Here is a 12,174-nt window from a genome sequence, read left to right on the forward strand (position 1 = left end):
TCATGTTAGAATATATTAGGCGCCTATTTCCTATGTGCACATCTGTGAGCTAAAGAAAGGTAAACTTGAACTGGGGGCAATAACGTTAAATGATTATTCAGCAACATAAAAACCAAACATCAAACTTACAAGAAAATCCATATTCATTCTGGGTTCTCTGTTCAGTTGAAATAGGATAAATGAAACCTTGAAAAGAAACAAAAAATGAAACAAAAATAGGAACAAAATCAAATTAATGAGAGAAACAAAATGAGAAGTATGAAAAATGGTTAATTAAAAGAAAAGGAATAGAATTCTGCGGTCCTTTAAAATTCTGGTTCAGTACAGAATTATGATTTTGCATCTCCTGTCTGCTCTGGAGTCTCAGGAAGAATTAATAAGCAGGCAGATTGAATTTCAGAGCAAAAACTGGTCTCGAGTCACTAACTTTGGAGTGCTTAAAGTCTTCCTTTTATTGAGCATAAACTCTAATGGATCTAATTTATTTTAGACATCAAGGGTCATTAGCATAAGGAAAATCTTTTTTCCTTATCCCTGCCATATGCTTTAATTCCCAGGACATATTCAGTAAGGCTCTAAACAGGTTTTTTTCTTTTTCTTTTTTATTTAATCATAACAGCTTGCTCTTGGCCTAATAGAACTGAAGAAGACCTGTCGTCATTGGTCAAAGGTTAAATAATCATTTACTGAGCTGAGCCAAGACCACCTCTCCCCTCTCCATCTCAAATCCACTTTTTGGATTTTTTGTTGTTTCCTGCCCTCTCCATTTAATAGGAATCCAATAGGTTTTGCCCACGGACTGAGCAGTTTGTCAATACAATGGAAACTGGATGCTTTTTATTTCAAATCACTCACAAATCAATAGGGCCTAGAGGTTATAAGGTTATTTATTTTAGGGCTTCATAGGAATGGTGCAAATTGGGCAAAATAAAAACCTTATCTCAACAATAAATGCAGAAATAACACTAGCGATTTTTCTTTCTTTTTAGTTTATTCCAAGGTAGGAAACTGAAAATAACAATAGAAATAATTGGGAGAAAACATTTAAAAAATGGGAAGAGCAACTTTTTGAAATAAAAAAAAAAATCTATGGGCGTTTTAGAAGCATAACTTAGAACTGGCACCTGCTGTTTCCTAATATTTAATATGCTTCAACATATGAGTTAATCAAATGATCCAGCACCATTTGGATTAATCAAATGAAGATGAATAAGTAGCATGTGAATTAAACTTTCTTAGCAATACTCAAGGGCAAAAATGTAGAGAACCTGCAAGAATTATAATTAATTGGTTTCAAATTAAAGGTGTGTAATGCTTTCATATTAAAGGCAACTCTAAATCGTGCCTCAGGTAGTTTTTTTGTAGTTTGCGGAACACTCAGTTCTGACAAGCTATTTACCTATTTGGGGGAACTAATTCTGCAGAAACATGCAGTCCTACCTTAATGAAAAAGAGGTTTGCTGCAGCACAGACAGGTTTGCTCTGAATTAATCTTTAATGCTTTATTTTAGAGCAATGATTGCAACCTCCAACTCAGTTTTATAAATATTATATTCCTTATTCCAGTTGTCTGAATCCATTATTAGGTTTGATTTTCATTTTTAAACACTTCTCTCTGGTAATAACCTTTTTCCATTTGTATTCCATGAACTCAATAAAAAGACATCTGGGACATACACGGGCACTAGAGAAAAGGTTATTTATTTTTGAAACCCAAAGACTGAAGACAACACAAGTTCACTGCTAGGAGAGGAGACCAGATCACTGATATTGTCATTTTCGTAGGGATGATGTTAAGTAGAGGGATGCCAAAAGATTTATTTTTTGCAAGTGAGAGGGCCCAGAAGTTAGTGTAAAATAGGATATTTGGAGAGAGTCTGATGTTCACCATGAAAATTTTGATAAGAATCAACAAGGACCTGCTGGAGTAAACAGAAGAGCTGTGACTTATAAAGGGAGAAGCCAGGTGGCCGGATAGTTCAGTTGGGTAGAGAGTGGTGCTCTTAACAAGGTTGCCGGTTCGGTCCTCACATGGGCCACTGTAAGCTGTGCCCTTCACAGCTAGATTGAAACAACGACTTGACTTTGAGCTGACAGGTCCTGGAAAAACACACTTAAATAAAAAAATAAATAAATAAAAAATAAATGGGAAAAACAATAAAGAGAGAAGCCTATCTCCTGAGAGATAGAACATGGTCTGAAATTCTCCCTGGGAAGCAGCTCTGGGGTTTCCCTGATTTTTATCCCTACTTCCAACAGACTACCTGTTCTTGACATGCAGACCAAGAAATAATAAAAAGATAATTTTGTAATTTGGTTTCAATCTCAACTTCCCATATTTATGTAGATCTAGCCCACTCAATAAATATTTTCGTTCCTTACATTTCATTTCACACACAGAATTGGAATCCACCCATTCATTCATTTATTCATTATTTAACAAACGCTCTTGAACCCTATTATATGCTGGATTCTATACTAGTCATAGGGGTGAAATGACAAATGAGAAGGAGAAAGTCCCTGTTTTATTTCTAGTTTAACAGAACATAAACAAGTAAACAAAATAACCAATAAGGTCATTTCAAATGCTGAAAAAGTCCTTTCAAAAAATAAAACTGAAAAATGTAATATGATTGGAAATGAAGGGGTGATTAACTAAGGGAATCAGGGAGCAATGTTCGGTTGAAATAAAATCTGAGCTGAAGTTTGAACAAATGAGGAAACATCAGGAGTGGACAATGTTTCATGAGGAGGGATAGTAAAGCTAAGAGTCCTGACATAAAAACAGCGTGGTTAGAGGGCAGTGAGTGAGCAGGAACTCACGCACTGAGGGGTGGGCAGAAGGCTGATCGCGCAGACCTGGTGGCCCATGATGGGGCGTTTGGATGTTCTTCTAAATGAAATGCAAATCCTGTGATCAAATGTAATTTTGAAAAGATCACTTTGGTTTCTCTATAGGTAATGGAGGGTAAAGTGACAGCATTTTATGGATGGTTTCTACAACACATGGCTTAGGAGCTGTCCATCAGGAAGTGTTTGCATTTGAGGTTGTTTGAAGATAAAGTAAAATAAAATATAAAATAAAATAAAATAAGTCTCACTAATAGTTATTCCTCCTAGCCAAACTGTTATTTTGCTACATGGGAAAATTTAAAACAGACCAGTATTCAATATCCTCACCAGCGGTTCGACATCCTAATTTACTCCGTTACAGGAACACTGATAATGAGTTTGGGAAGGTAACGCTGTAAAACTTTTTCCATCCTTTTCAAAACATTTCTGGAACTACAGAACTAAAAAGATCACTGAGGATGCTGGGAATCAGAAAAGAAGGGGATTACTGTTCCATCCCCTAAATGAAAGGAACGTAGAATCACTTTCTAGAGTTTGTTTTTACACTTCTCCATCTGATCCCTCTCTCACAGAACAACGTGGGACATCTTCCTCAGCTAATAAGGTGACCCTGCTGAGAGTTGTCCTAGCTATAATGAAAAATAACATCTCTAGCAGAACACGGTGCAAAATAACTGTTTTGTGTCACTATCAATAGCCTGGTACATAAGTTAGGGATTTCAGTGAACTTTCCTACTACTTGAAAATAAAGCTGACTGAAAAAGCACCACAGCTATCGGCCAAGGCAGTGAAATTGAGTTTTTCAGTCTTGTGGACTTCAGTTTGAATCCTAGCTCTGCCCCTTCCTTAACCATGAAAGCTTCGTCAAACTATTACACTTCTCTAAGAACCAGTTTTCTATGTAAGGGGATAGGAATAATCACATCCGTAGGGTTGTGGAAAGGATAAACGAGATTTGTAAGCTGCTGGTACATTGCAAGCAATCAATAAATGACATCTCTATCAATATCATTGTGATGCACATTACAGCTACACTAAGACACTGCGTTCTTAAGGGATTTTATTTGTAGAGTTGATGCAGCCTATTACTTAATGAGTGACCTTAGGAAATTTGTTTGAAATTCAGGTTCCCTAGCTATTATAGAGACAAGGAGCCCAGTTTTTCTTAGACACCATGAGAAATGCACTCTTCTAATTACTATATATTATTTTACCCTCTCCTTTTTAAGAGGTTTATTCCTGACCTTTGTGGCTTCTAGCAAAGGTATAGTGGTATGTTTCAGAAGCAAATTTCCAGGACCAGAGTGCAACTTGATGCTAAAATGGTTTCTCAACCAGAGCTCGTATCACTTCAAATGGGGTAGGGGAGGTGTTCTATGGTTGTCATAACAATTAGGGGGTTATTTGTGGCATTTAGTGAGTGCAGGCCAAGGTTACTGAATGTGCTGCAATGGGAAGAAGAGTCTTGCCATGAAAGAACTGTCTGGAACAAATGCAGCTCCATGGATAACTTTCAAAATTACTTCTCTTGGACTGACTGATAGAAGGAACATTGGGCACCGGGTTCCAGGAATGCTGCAGAACATGCCTCAACATCTGCAATTAAGGGAAGCCAACCCAGAGCAGTGCTTCTTTTTAGGAAATGCCTCACACTCTGACTTTTTTCATTCATCCTTTCTTTCTTCCTTCCTTCCTTCCTTCCTTCCTTCCTTCCTTCCTTCCTTCCTTCCTTCCTTTCTTTCTTTCTTTTTTATGGTAATGTTATAGAACATGTATTTTTCAATGGAGAGATTTTCCTGACCTGGGAAAATAGGGATTGGAGGAACTTTCTGGACAGAAACTTTAAGTGAATGTGTGAACAGTTTGAAAATCAGAGCAAGAGTAGGCTGTCTTAAATAATTAGTGAAAGACTCCTTTTGCTACAAAGCCATCTCACGATTGCTTAAAACATCATTCTAACAGGTTATCTAGTCCAACCTTTTTCCAGATGCGGAAACTAAGTCCCAAAGGTGAGAAGTGTTATTTTAAAGTTACCGAAAATGTTGAGATTAAAATTTTGTTTCTATATCTCCTGTCCGTAATGCTGACACTATAAGAGTTTTGCATTGTCCAACTCTGGGTTGCCCCATTCACTTTGGACTTAGATCTGGACTGTAAATATAACAATTTTCTGGCTGATGGTGGTAAAGTGACTTGGGAAAGAATGACTTTTTCTGATTTTCACAAGGTCATCTTTTAGACTAGCGGTGGCATTGCCCATGTTTTCCAGCTAATGTCCAACTGTTAAAAAAAAATGAATCCCATGGCCAAGTATCTCAAAAAGGAAAGAGACTTTCCTTGGTTTTATACTGAAATAAGTAACAACACATCATCCTTAAGTATGTGGCTCATAAGTGCGCAGTAATAGGTCTTCTTGGTGGGTTTATATTTGGGAAATCTCAGGAACAATGCCAGAAACCAAGTGTAAATCTTCATTTCCCTGAATAAACAGCAACTGCTTTGATTTTTCCAGTCTTTAAAAAAAAAAAAAAAAAAAAAAATTCCTGCCCTATGGATGATAGATCATAGCCAAAAATGATCACGCTTTCACGAATAAATGTTTTAAAAAGATAAGACAAGCTGCTTCTATACCATAGATAATATTCTAATAGAAAAAAAAATATCAAGCAAATCTGCTGATATGAGAAATGTCAGAATTTCTGAACATCACTGGCCAGGTTTAAATTCCTAAAAAACCAGTTTATGCCCTCCTAACTTGCAACCCCCAGAATGGTGGAGCTGAAATAGATCAGTGATTAGAATTTGCTAGTCTAACCTTTTTGTATCTGCAAATAAAGAGCAGGAGCATGGAGAGGTAAAGGGACTTGTCTAACATGGCAAAGCTGGTGCCACAGCAAAGACAGGGTCACATCCCAGCTCCTGAGCTCAAGCCCCAACAGTCTCTGTAATTATTGACTGGGCGTTAATCAGTAGATTTAAATGAGGAGAGACAAGGCAATAATAGAAAAGGGCTTGATATGTTGTTCATAGCTTACTTTGCAATTCAGTGATGGAATTATTTAGACTATTAAATACCTCTCCATTTAAAACATTACCATTGATATTCATGAGAAAGCTAAAATAACAGAGACAGTTTTGAAAGAACTTCAATCAAACAACTTCCAAACAGTATCTTTTCTTTTACATATTGGGCAAGTGAAGAGGTGCACCAAACATGGGGATTTCTACTCTAATGTAACTCAAGAGCCATGCTAGAATAATGTAGTTGTTAATGTATGATTATCACATTGTATTTGCCATAAAACCCTACAATAAATAAATATTTAAAATAAAAACAATTCTTTTCCTCAAATGATACTAACAGGAAAGAAGGAATAAACATCAATAATCATAAGGACACTACCCATCAGAAGAAAATCACATTTTAAAGCAATAAAGACTGATAACCTGTTGCTTTCACCATCCAAAAGCCCACGTGAAAAAAAAAGGAGTATTTCAAAATGAGACAGATTTAGTTTCATACGTTGGTTTTGCACTAATTTGTCACGGGGATTGGGTGGGCTGTTTCAGTTTTATGACTCAATTTCTTCTTTTGTAAGACAGAGTTATTATTAGGGGATTATCAAAAGTTCTGTGTGTAAGGTTATTTTTTTGTACTTTCAGAGTTTTGTTATATTGAACTCAGGTCAATTTTGCTTCAGATGGGAGTCAGTAGCAACTTATGCCATGGCCTAGGTCAGTTCATTAGGCAGAAAGTGAATGAAAATAAAATGACATCTGTGATTCCTTTAAAATAAAATATATGTGATTTTTATGTCTACTAAAGTTTGAGAACCACTGAGCTAGATTTAAGGAACACCTAAAAGGAAAAACTTTCTGTCTGGGAATGAAAACTTTCTGTATTTAGATTAGCTATCAAATTCCAAGCCAAAAGGGAGATGGGTAGAGTTTTATAAAGTGTTCTTGCTTGCCTTCAAGGTTTATTCATTATATTTCAATATGGAGTTACTTCTATGACCTTAATACATGTAAATAGGTTTTATGGTATTGTGAAAATTCAGTAAAATAGAAGGTAATTCAAATCTTAGATGGGGGTTAAAATGTAAATTATGACTATGATATAACTCAATTATAGTTTTTAAAAGCATTAAGTGTATTCCATAAAAGTACATGTCTGCACATCATCAGGTTTTGGTTTATTTTTAGTCATATTTATTTATCTGAACTATGCTAGACAACTTCAAAAGATCTGTCCTCATTTTTACTTTCCTAGCCTTAGAAGAATCCATTTTTTTTAAAAATTAAAGTTTATTGGGGTGACAATTGTTAGGAAAGTTACATAGATTTCAGGTGTACAATCTGTAATACATCATCTATATATCACATTGTGTGTTCACCACCCAGAGTCAGTTCTCCTTCCATCACCACATATTTGACCCAATTTACCTTCTTGTACCACTCTCTTCCTCCCTTACCCTCTGGTAACCACTAAACTATTGTCTGTGTCTATGAGTTTTTGAAGACTCTCCATTCTTGATAGATCTCCCCTTCTCCTCAATCTGGCTGCTTGGTCTTTCTTTTTGCCAGTGACTTTACCCTAAGCCAAAATATGTGATTTTTTTCACCCCAATTACATTTCTTCTGATGCATGTGTTCCTGTTAAAAACCTCAAGGGCCATTCAAAATAAACATGTCCAGGTTTTGGTGTTTTGCCTTTTTAGTCAGTTCTTATCTAGTAATCCCATCAGGACAGCGCTAATGATGTCAAAGGTCAGGCCTGTCAAAGACACTCAGGTCATTTATTAGAATTTACCACTCTTCTGAGGGTTTATTTATTGACAGGGGCTTAAGAACCCCGACTATATGCACACATAAATTCTAGCACCTGACAACAAGAATTGAAAATGACATTTGCTTTCACTGATGTCAGTTCTCAAAATGGTTGTGGTAATTGGAGCTCCAGACTTCACAGGACAGGCAGCCATTCTCACTAAGGGGATCCACAGCTCTGTTCCCGGAAGTAACAACCACAACCCTCTGAAATCAAATAGTAGGGAATTTGCCTCTCAGGATATAAAAGTCTTATCTCGTGACTCACAGGAGATGAAGAATAAATGTCCGAAATTTAGCTCAACAGGTGAGTAAACGCAAACCCACAGAGCCGCTGCCCAAGTGTTTCTAATGCACTAGGCTGGATCCCTATCAATGTTCCTTCAGAAGAACAATGAACTATCAAACCCGAAGGCAATGACATTCTAAATCTATGGTAGTAAAGACACCTGATAGAAAAATGACAAGCCTGATTTCCAGCGTATATCACCATATCTGCTGGATTTTTAGGCAAAAAGGAAACCTAATTGAAAGCTCTGGCCCTGCTCCTATGTGATCTGGAAGGAATTCACACCCTACTGTGGTTGTGAAAAGTGGCACGTTTTTTGAACCCCTAGGAGTTTCCTTTCCATTATAGAAGCTGAAGACCTTGCATTTGTCCTCTTACACTAATCCGTGTGGGGGCTCCTTAGGTGTTCAGCGAGTCTCTGTGGGTTACAGTTTCTAACCACATCCCTGCTTTCAAAAGCAGGAAAATGTTTTACCAGAAAGGAAAAAAGCAAAAGCACACCGCAGTTATTATACCGGAGACAGCAGAGAACTGTGTTGGGCGGCCAGTCCACGTACAGAATATTTATTTGCCAGCTGGGACAGGACGCCTATACAAACACAGCTATGACATCAACTTCTTCCAAACTAGAGATAAAAGCATTCACTGTCTGACACTCACACTTATGAATTCCCTATCAAACTGCTGTGTTGACAAGAATTTCACTGGAAACTGACTAGCACCTTCTCAAATGCCTGCGACAGTGGTTAGAAACACATCATTTGCAAGTCAAGAAAAGGGTATTTGTAAGGTAAATTATTTCCTCACATTAAAGGCACCTGGGATTCCGGAAACCTGGTATGCAGTGAGTCCACACCACAATTTACACACCAAGTTCTGCCACTTCCTCTGGATGTGAGAATTAATGGAAGAGCTGTGTGACATGTAAATTTTTTAATGAGTAGAAAGTGCTAAATTTGCAGACTGCATAACATTTTAATTTCCCAAAGTCAGGAAGTTCACTGATGCAGACACAAGTTCTTGTTTGTAAATTGCAATTTTTAATTTGTCTACTGTGATGTAAACCCACTTCAGCAAGAAGGAGTGATTTTAAATTCAGATTTGAAATGTTACATATCGCTGTATGGGACGCCAATCTTCAAATTGGATTAAAAACGAAAGTCATAGGAATAGAGGCAGTAATGTAATAATCTAGTTGCATATATTCATAAATATATATAAAGCACCATTTCTGGACTAAGCCATATATATATATATATATATATATATATATATATATATATATATATATATATATACTCAGATTGCAATTTACAAAAAGAAAAAGTAGGCATGGATTAAAACATTGTATGCCAACCATGACAAAGTACATCTTATTACAAATTCATTATAGAGATTATAAAAGTTAAAAGTTGTCAGGTCTTGGTAATACCATTGTTTTTCAACATAAAAAGTAAATATACTTATTTGCTTAGCGTTTTTGGAGATTGTCCTAAGTGCTCTTTTTCTAACTGTGTCTAGGGTTTTTTCTCTCTCCCTCCCCCCTTTATTGCCTGAACCATTTTATGTAAATCCTATTTCAAAACCACATGGCAAACCCATATAGGGGCTACTTTCATATAAGTTTAGGAATGATATAAAGAAAGTTAAATGGATACACAGCACAATGAACCTTCCATTACTGCTTTTTGAATAAAATATATTATTCTGTAGTATTAGTAAGTAAAACAGTCTAACCTGTTATTAATGTTAAGTTTCTCATATCCGACATATCAGACAAGTGTGTTTAGTTATTGTCAATAGTAAAAAACATTCCTAGTCAATCTATACCCTTTCTTGTTCAATGCAATCCACACCACTTAGCATACCAAAGGACTCCAGTTTTTAAATTGTTTTTAAAGTTAACAATGTGCTTAACCAAAAATGCCCAACTTCTTTCTGGGACATTAAGTGACTGATGGTTTTTAACTAATCATTAATACTGCATTCTAGTGAAAAAACACCAATTTCTAGAAGTTCTTAATTTGAAGGTGGTGTCTCCAATGTAGGAAATACTTTTTCAGGCCAATGTTGATATATCCAGTGTAATAAATATATGACATACATTACACTTCAATATCAACTAATATGTATGAATGGCCTAAAAAATTTAGTAGAGGTAATGAAATTGCTTAAAGACCACAACCTTGTTTCACAAATGAAATTACACAGCATCACATAATGAATCCAATTTATCAAAGAGTTTAAGAATAAGTATGTTTGCAAAGTGTATATAATAGGCAACTGGGAAATAATGCAAAACTGTAATTCAGTTCCAAATCCCCACGTCTTCATAATCCTTTCATATACACAATTGATTTACTGGCTATAAGTAACTCTTGTCACCTAGGGTTTTATACAAGTAGGGCTTTTATGCAAGTATTTGTGCAAATACTTTTTTGGTAATCTAATTTAAATCTAATCTAATTTGAATCAATGTGACCAAATCCCCAGGATGTGTTAGTGATTTTGCTACATTTCAAATCCCTAGACTCCAGCGAACAAGATATACAGTTGTTCCAGACAATCTTCAGCATCTCTTTTCCAAAAAGTCATTTACAATTATAACCATAATGGACTATTAAATATAAAGAATATGGAGAATGGAATGCATATTGTAAAAGAAAAAAACAAAAACGAATTGCAATCTCACAAACGTACATGCATAAATTTCATTCATCTTTTTCTAAAGCTTACTTTTTTATATTCTGATTTTCATGTTAAAATCATAAATCATAATAAATATTTTAGTGGCTATATGATGTCTCATCTTATGGAAGAAGCATGTAATATTTAACTATTTCTCTAATATTGAACTTTGGATTTTACATTTTTTTCCAAAAAACACCCAGCAAATAATATGACATATATGGCATATATCTTTTCAGATCTTCATATTAACTACTTAAAATTTATTTATTGAAGTAGGATTATGAGGTTAAAGGGTATGAACACTTTTAAAGCTCTTAAATCATATTGTCAAATCACCTCCCCAAATAGTTGTAAAAATTTGTATCCCTATTAAGGCAAAATATAAGAGATTCTACTTTACTGCACATTTGCTAATATGTAGCATTATATCTTTTAGGTAGTAAATAATTTTGTAAGTAGCCCTCAAAGCCTTTTAAAATTTCAAATGGCATTCAGGAAATACCTAAGACATCTTACACAAAAAACTAATAGGCTAATAAACAATTTAGAAAACTTTTCATTCAACAGCCAATGAAAAATTAGACATTCTAAAAACTATAAAGTCTAAGGAAAGCAAAAATCTAATTTAAAACTATGAGCAAACACAATCTCTAATAATCTCTAATATGTGTTACTCAGGCATAATGGGAAATGGAATTGAATTAAGAATGGCCCAATCAGATAGTCAAAGCCATTAACTGAACATTTTAAAATAAAAATTGAACTAAATTGTAAGTTCCACTTCTTAACTTTCAATCTTCCTTTATAATTATGATTTAAGTATGCCTCTCATAAGCAGTATAAAACTGTGGTTTTTCCCCATCTGTAATTTTGAATTTCCTTTAACAGGTAAATTTAGTTCATTTACATTATTATCCTTGATATATGATGATCCCTGATGTATACCAGCTTATTTGTTATTTTAATTTACTATATTTTTTTTCTTTCTTTACCGTTCCTGTTCTGACCTTAAAAATCTTATTTTGAATTTATCCATTCAACTTTTATGTGTAGTCAGTTGTAACATTTTAATTGGAACACTTGAATCAGTAAACTCTAATGCAAATAGTATTACTGTTCTTTTCCTGAACAATATATGGAAATTAGAAAAATTTAACTTCGATCACACCTTCCCATATTCTGTTACTGTAATCTATGATTTAATTTCATCTATTTTTTTCAACTGCCTCTTAAATGGTTTCTCTTTTTTAAAAGAATCAATTTTTATAGTTTTAGTAGTTTACTAGTGAGAGTTAACAAGTAGTAAGCCCTCTTTTCTTGATTGTTTGAACATTTTTAATTTCGCTCTTTTAGTAATAAATTTTGGATTTTCTTATTTTATCTTCCATCTGTTTTAACCTCCGTTTTATATAATCAGTCACTTTATCTGTTTTCCCTGTATTCTGAGAAGTTTCATGAGTTCTTCATTCTACTTTACTAATTTTCTCTTTAACTTTTTCTAAAGCTCTCTC

General features: G+C 34.8%; 1 protein-coding gene across 2 annotated transcripts in view; it reads right to left on the reverse strand.

Moving 5' to 3' along the window:
* The window catches only part of UNC5C (unc-5 netrin receptor C), a 370,467-nt gene that overhangs the window by 49,828 nt on the left and 308,465 nt on the right, over window positions 1-12,174 (reverse strand). The window contains exon 8 of one of the 2 annotated variants that reach the window (XM_019741124.3): window positions 130-186. The exons of the other annotated variant lie outside the window; for it this stretch is intronic. Coding sequence (XP_019596683.1) covers window positions 130-186 — 57 coding nt within the window. The remainder of the gene's footprint in view (window positions 1-129; window positions 187-12,174) is intronic. 2 annotated transcript variants of the gene reach the window in all.

The sequence above is a fragment of the Rhinolophus sinicus genome, chromosome 1 (assembly GCF_057876585.1).
Source record: "Rhinolophus sinicus isolate RSI-liver-muscle chromosome 1, RSI-T2T, whole genome shotgun sequence".
In the NCBI taxonomy this organism is placed as follows: domain Eukaryota; kingdom Metazoa; phylum Chordata; class Mammalia; order Chiroptera; family Rhinolophidae; genus Rhinolophus; species Rhinolophus sinicus.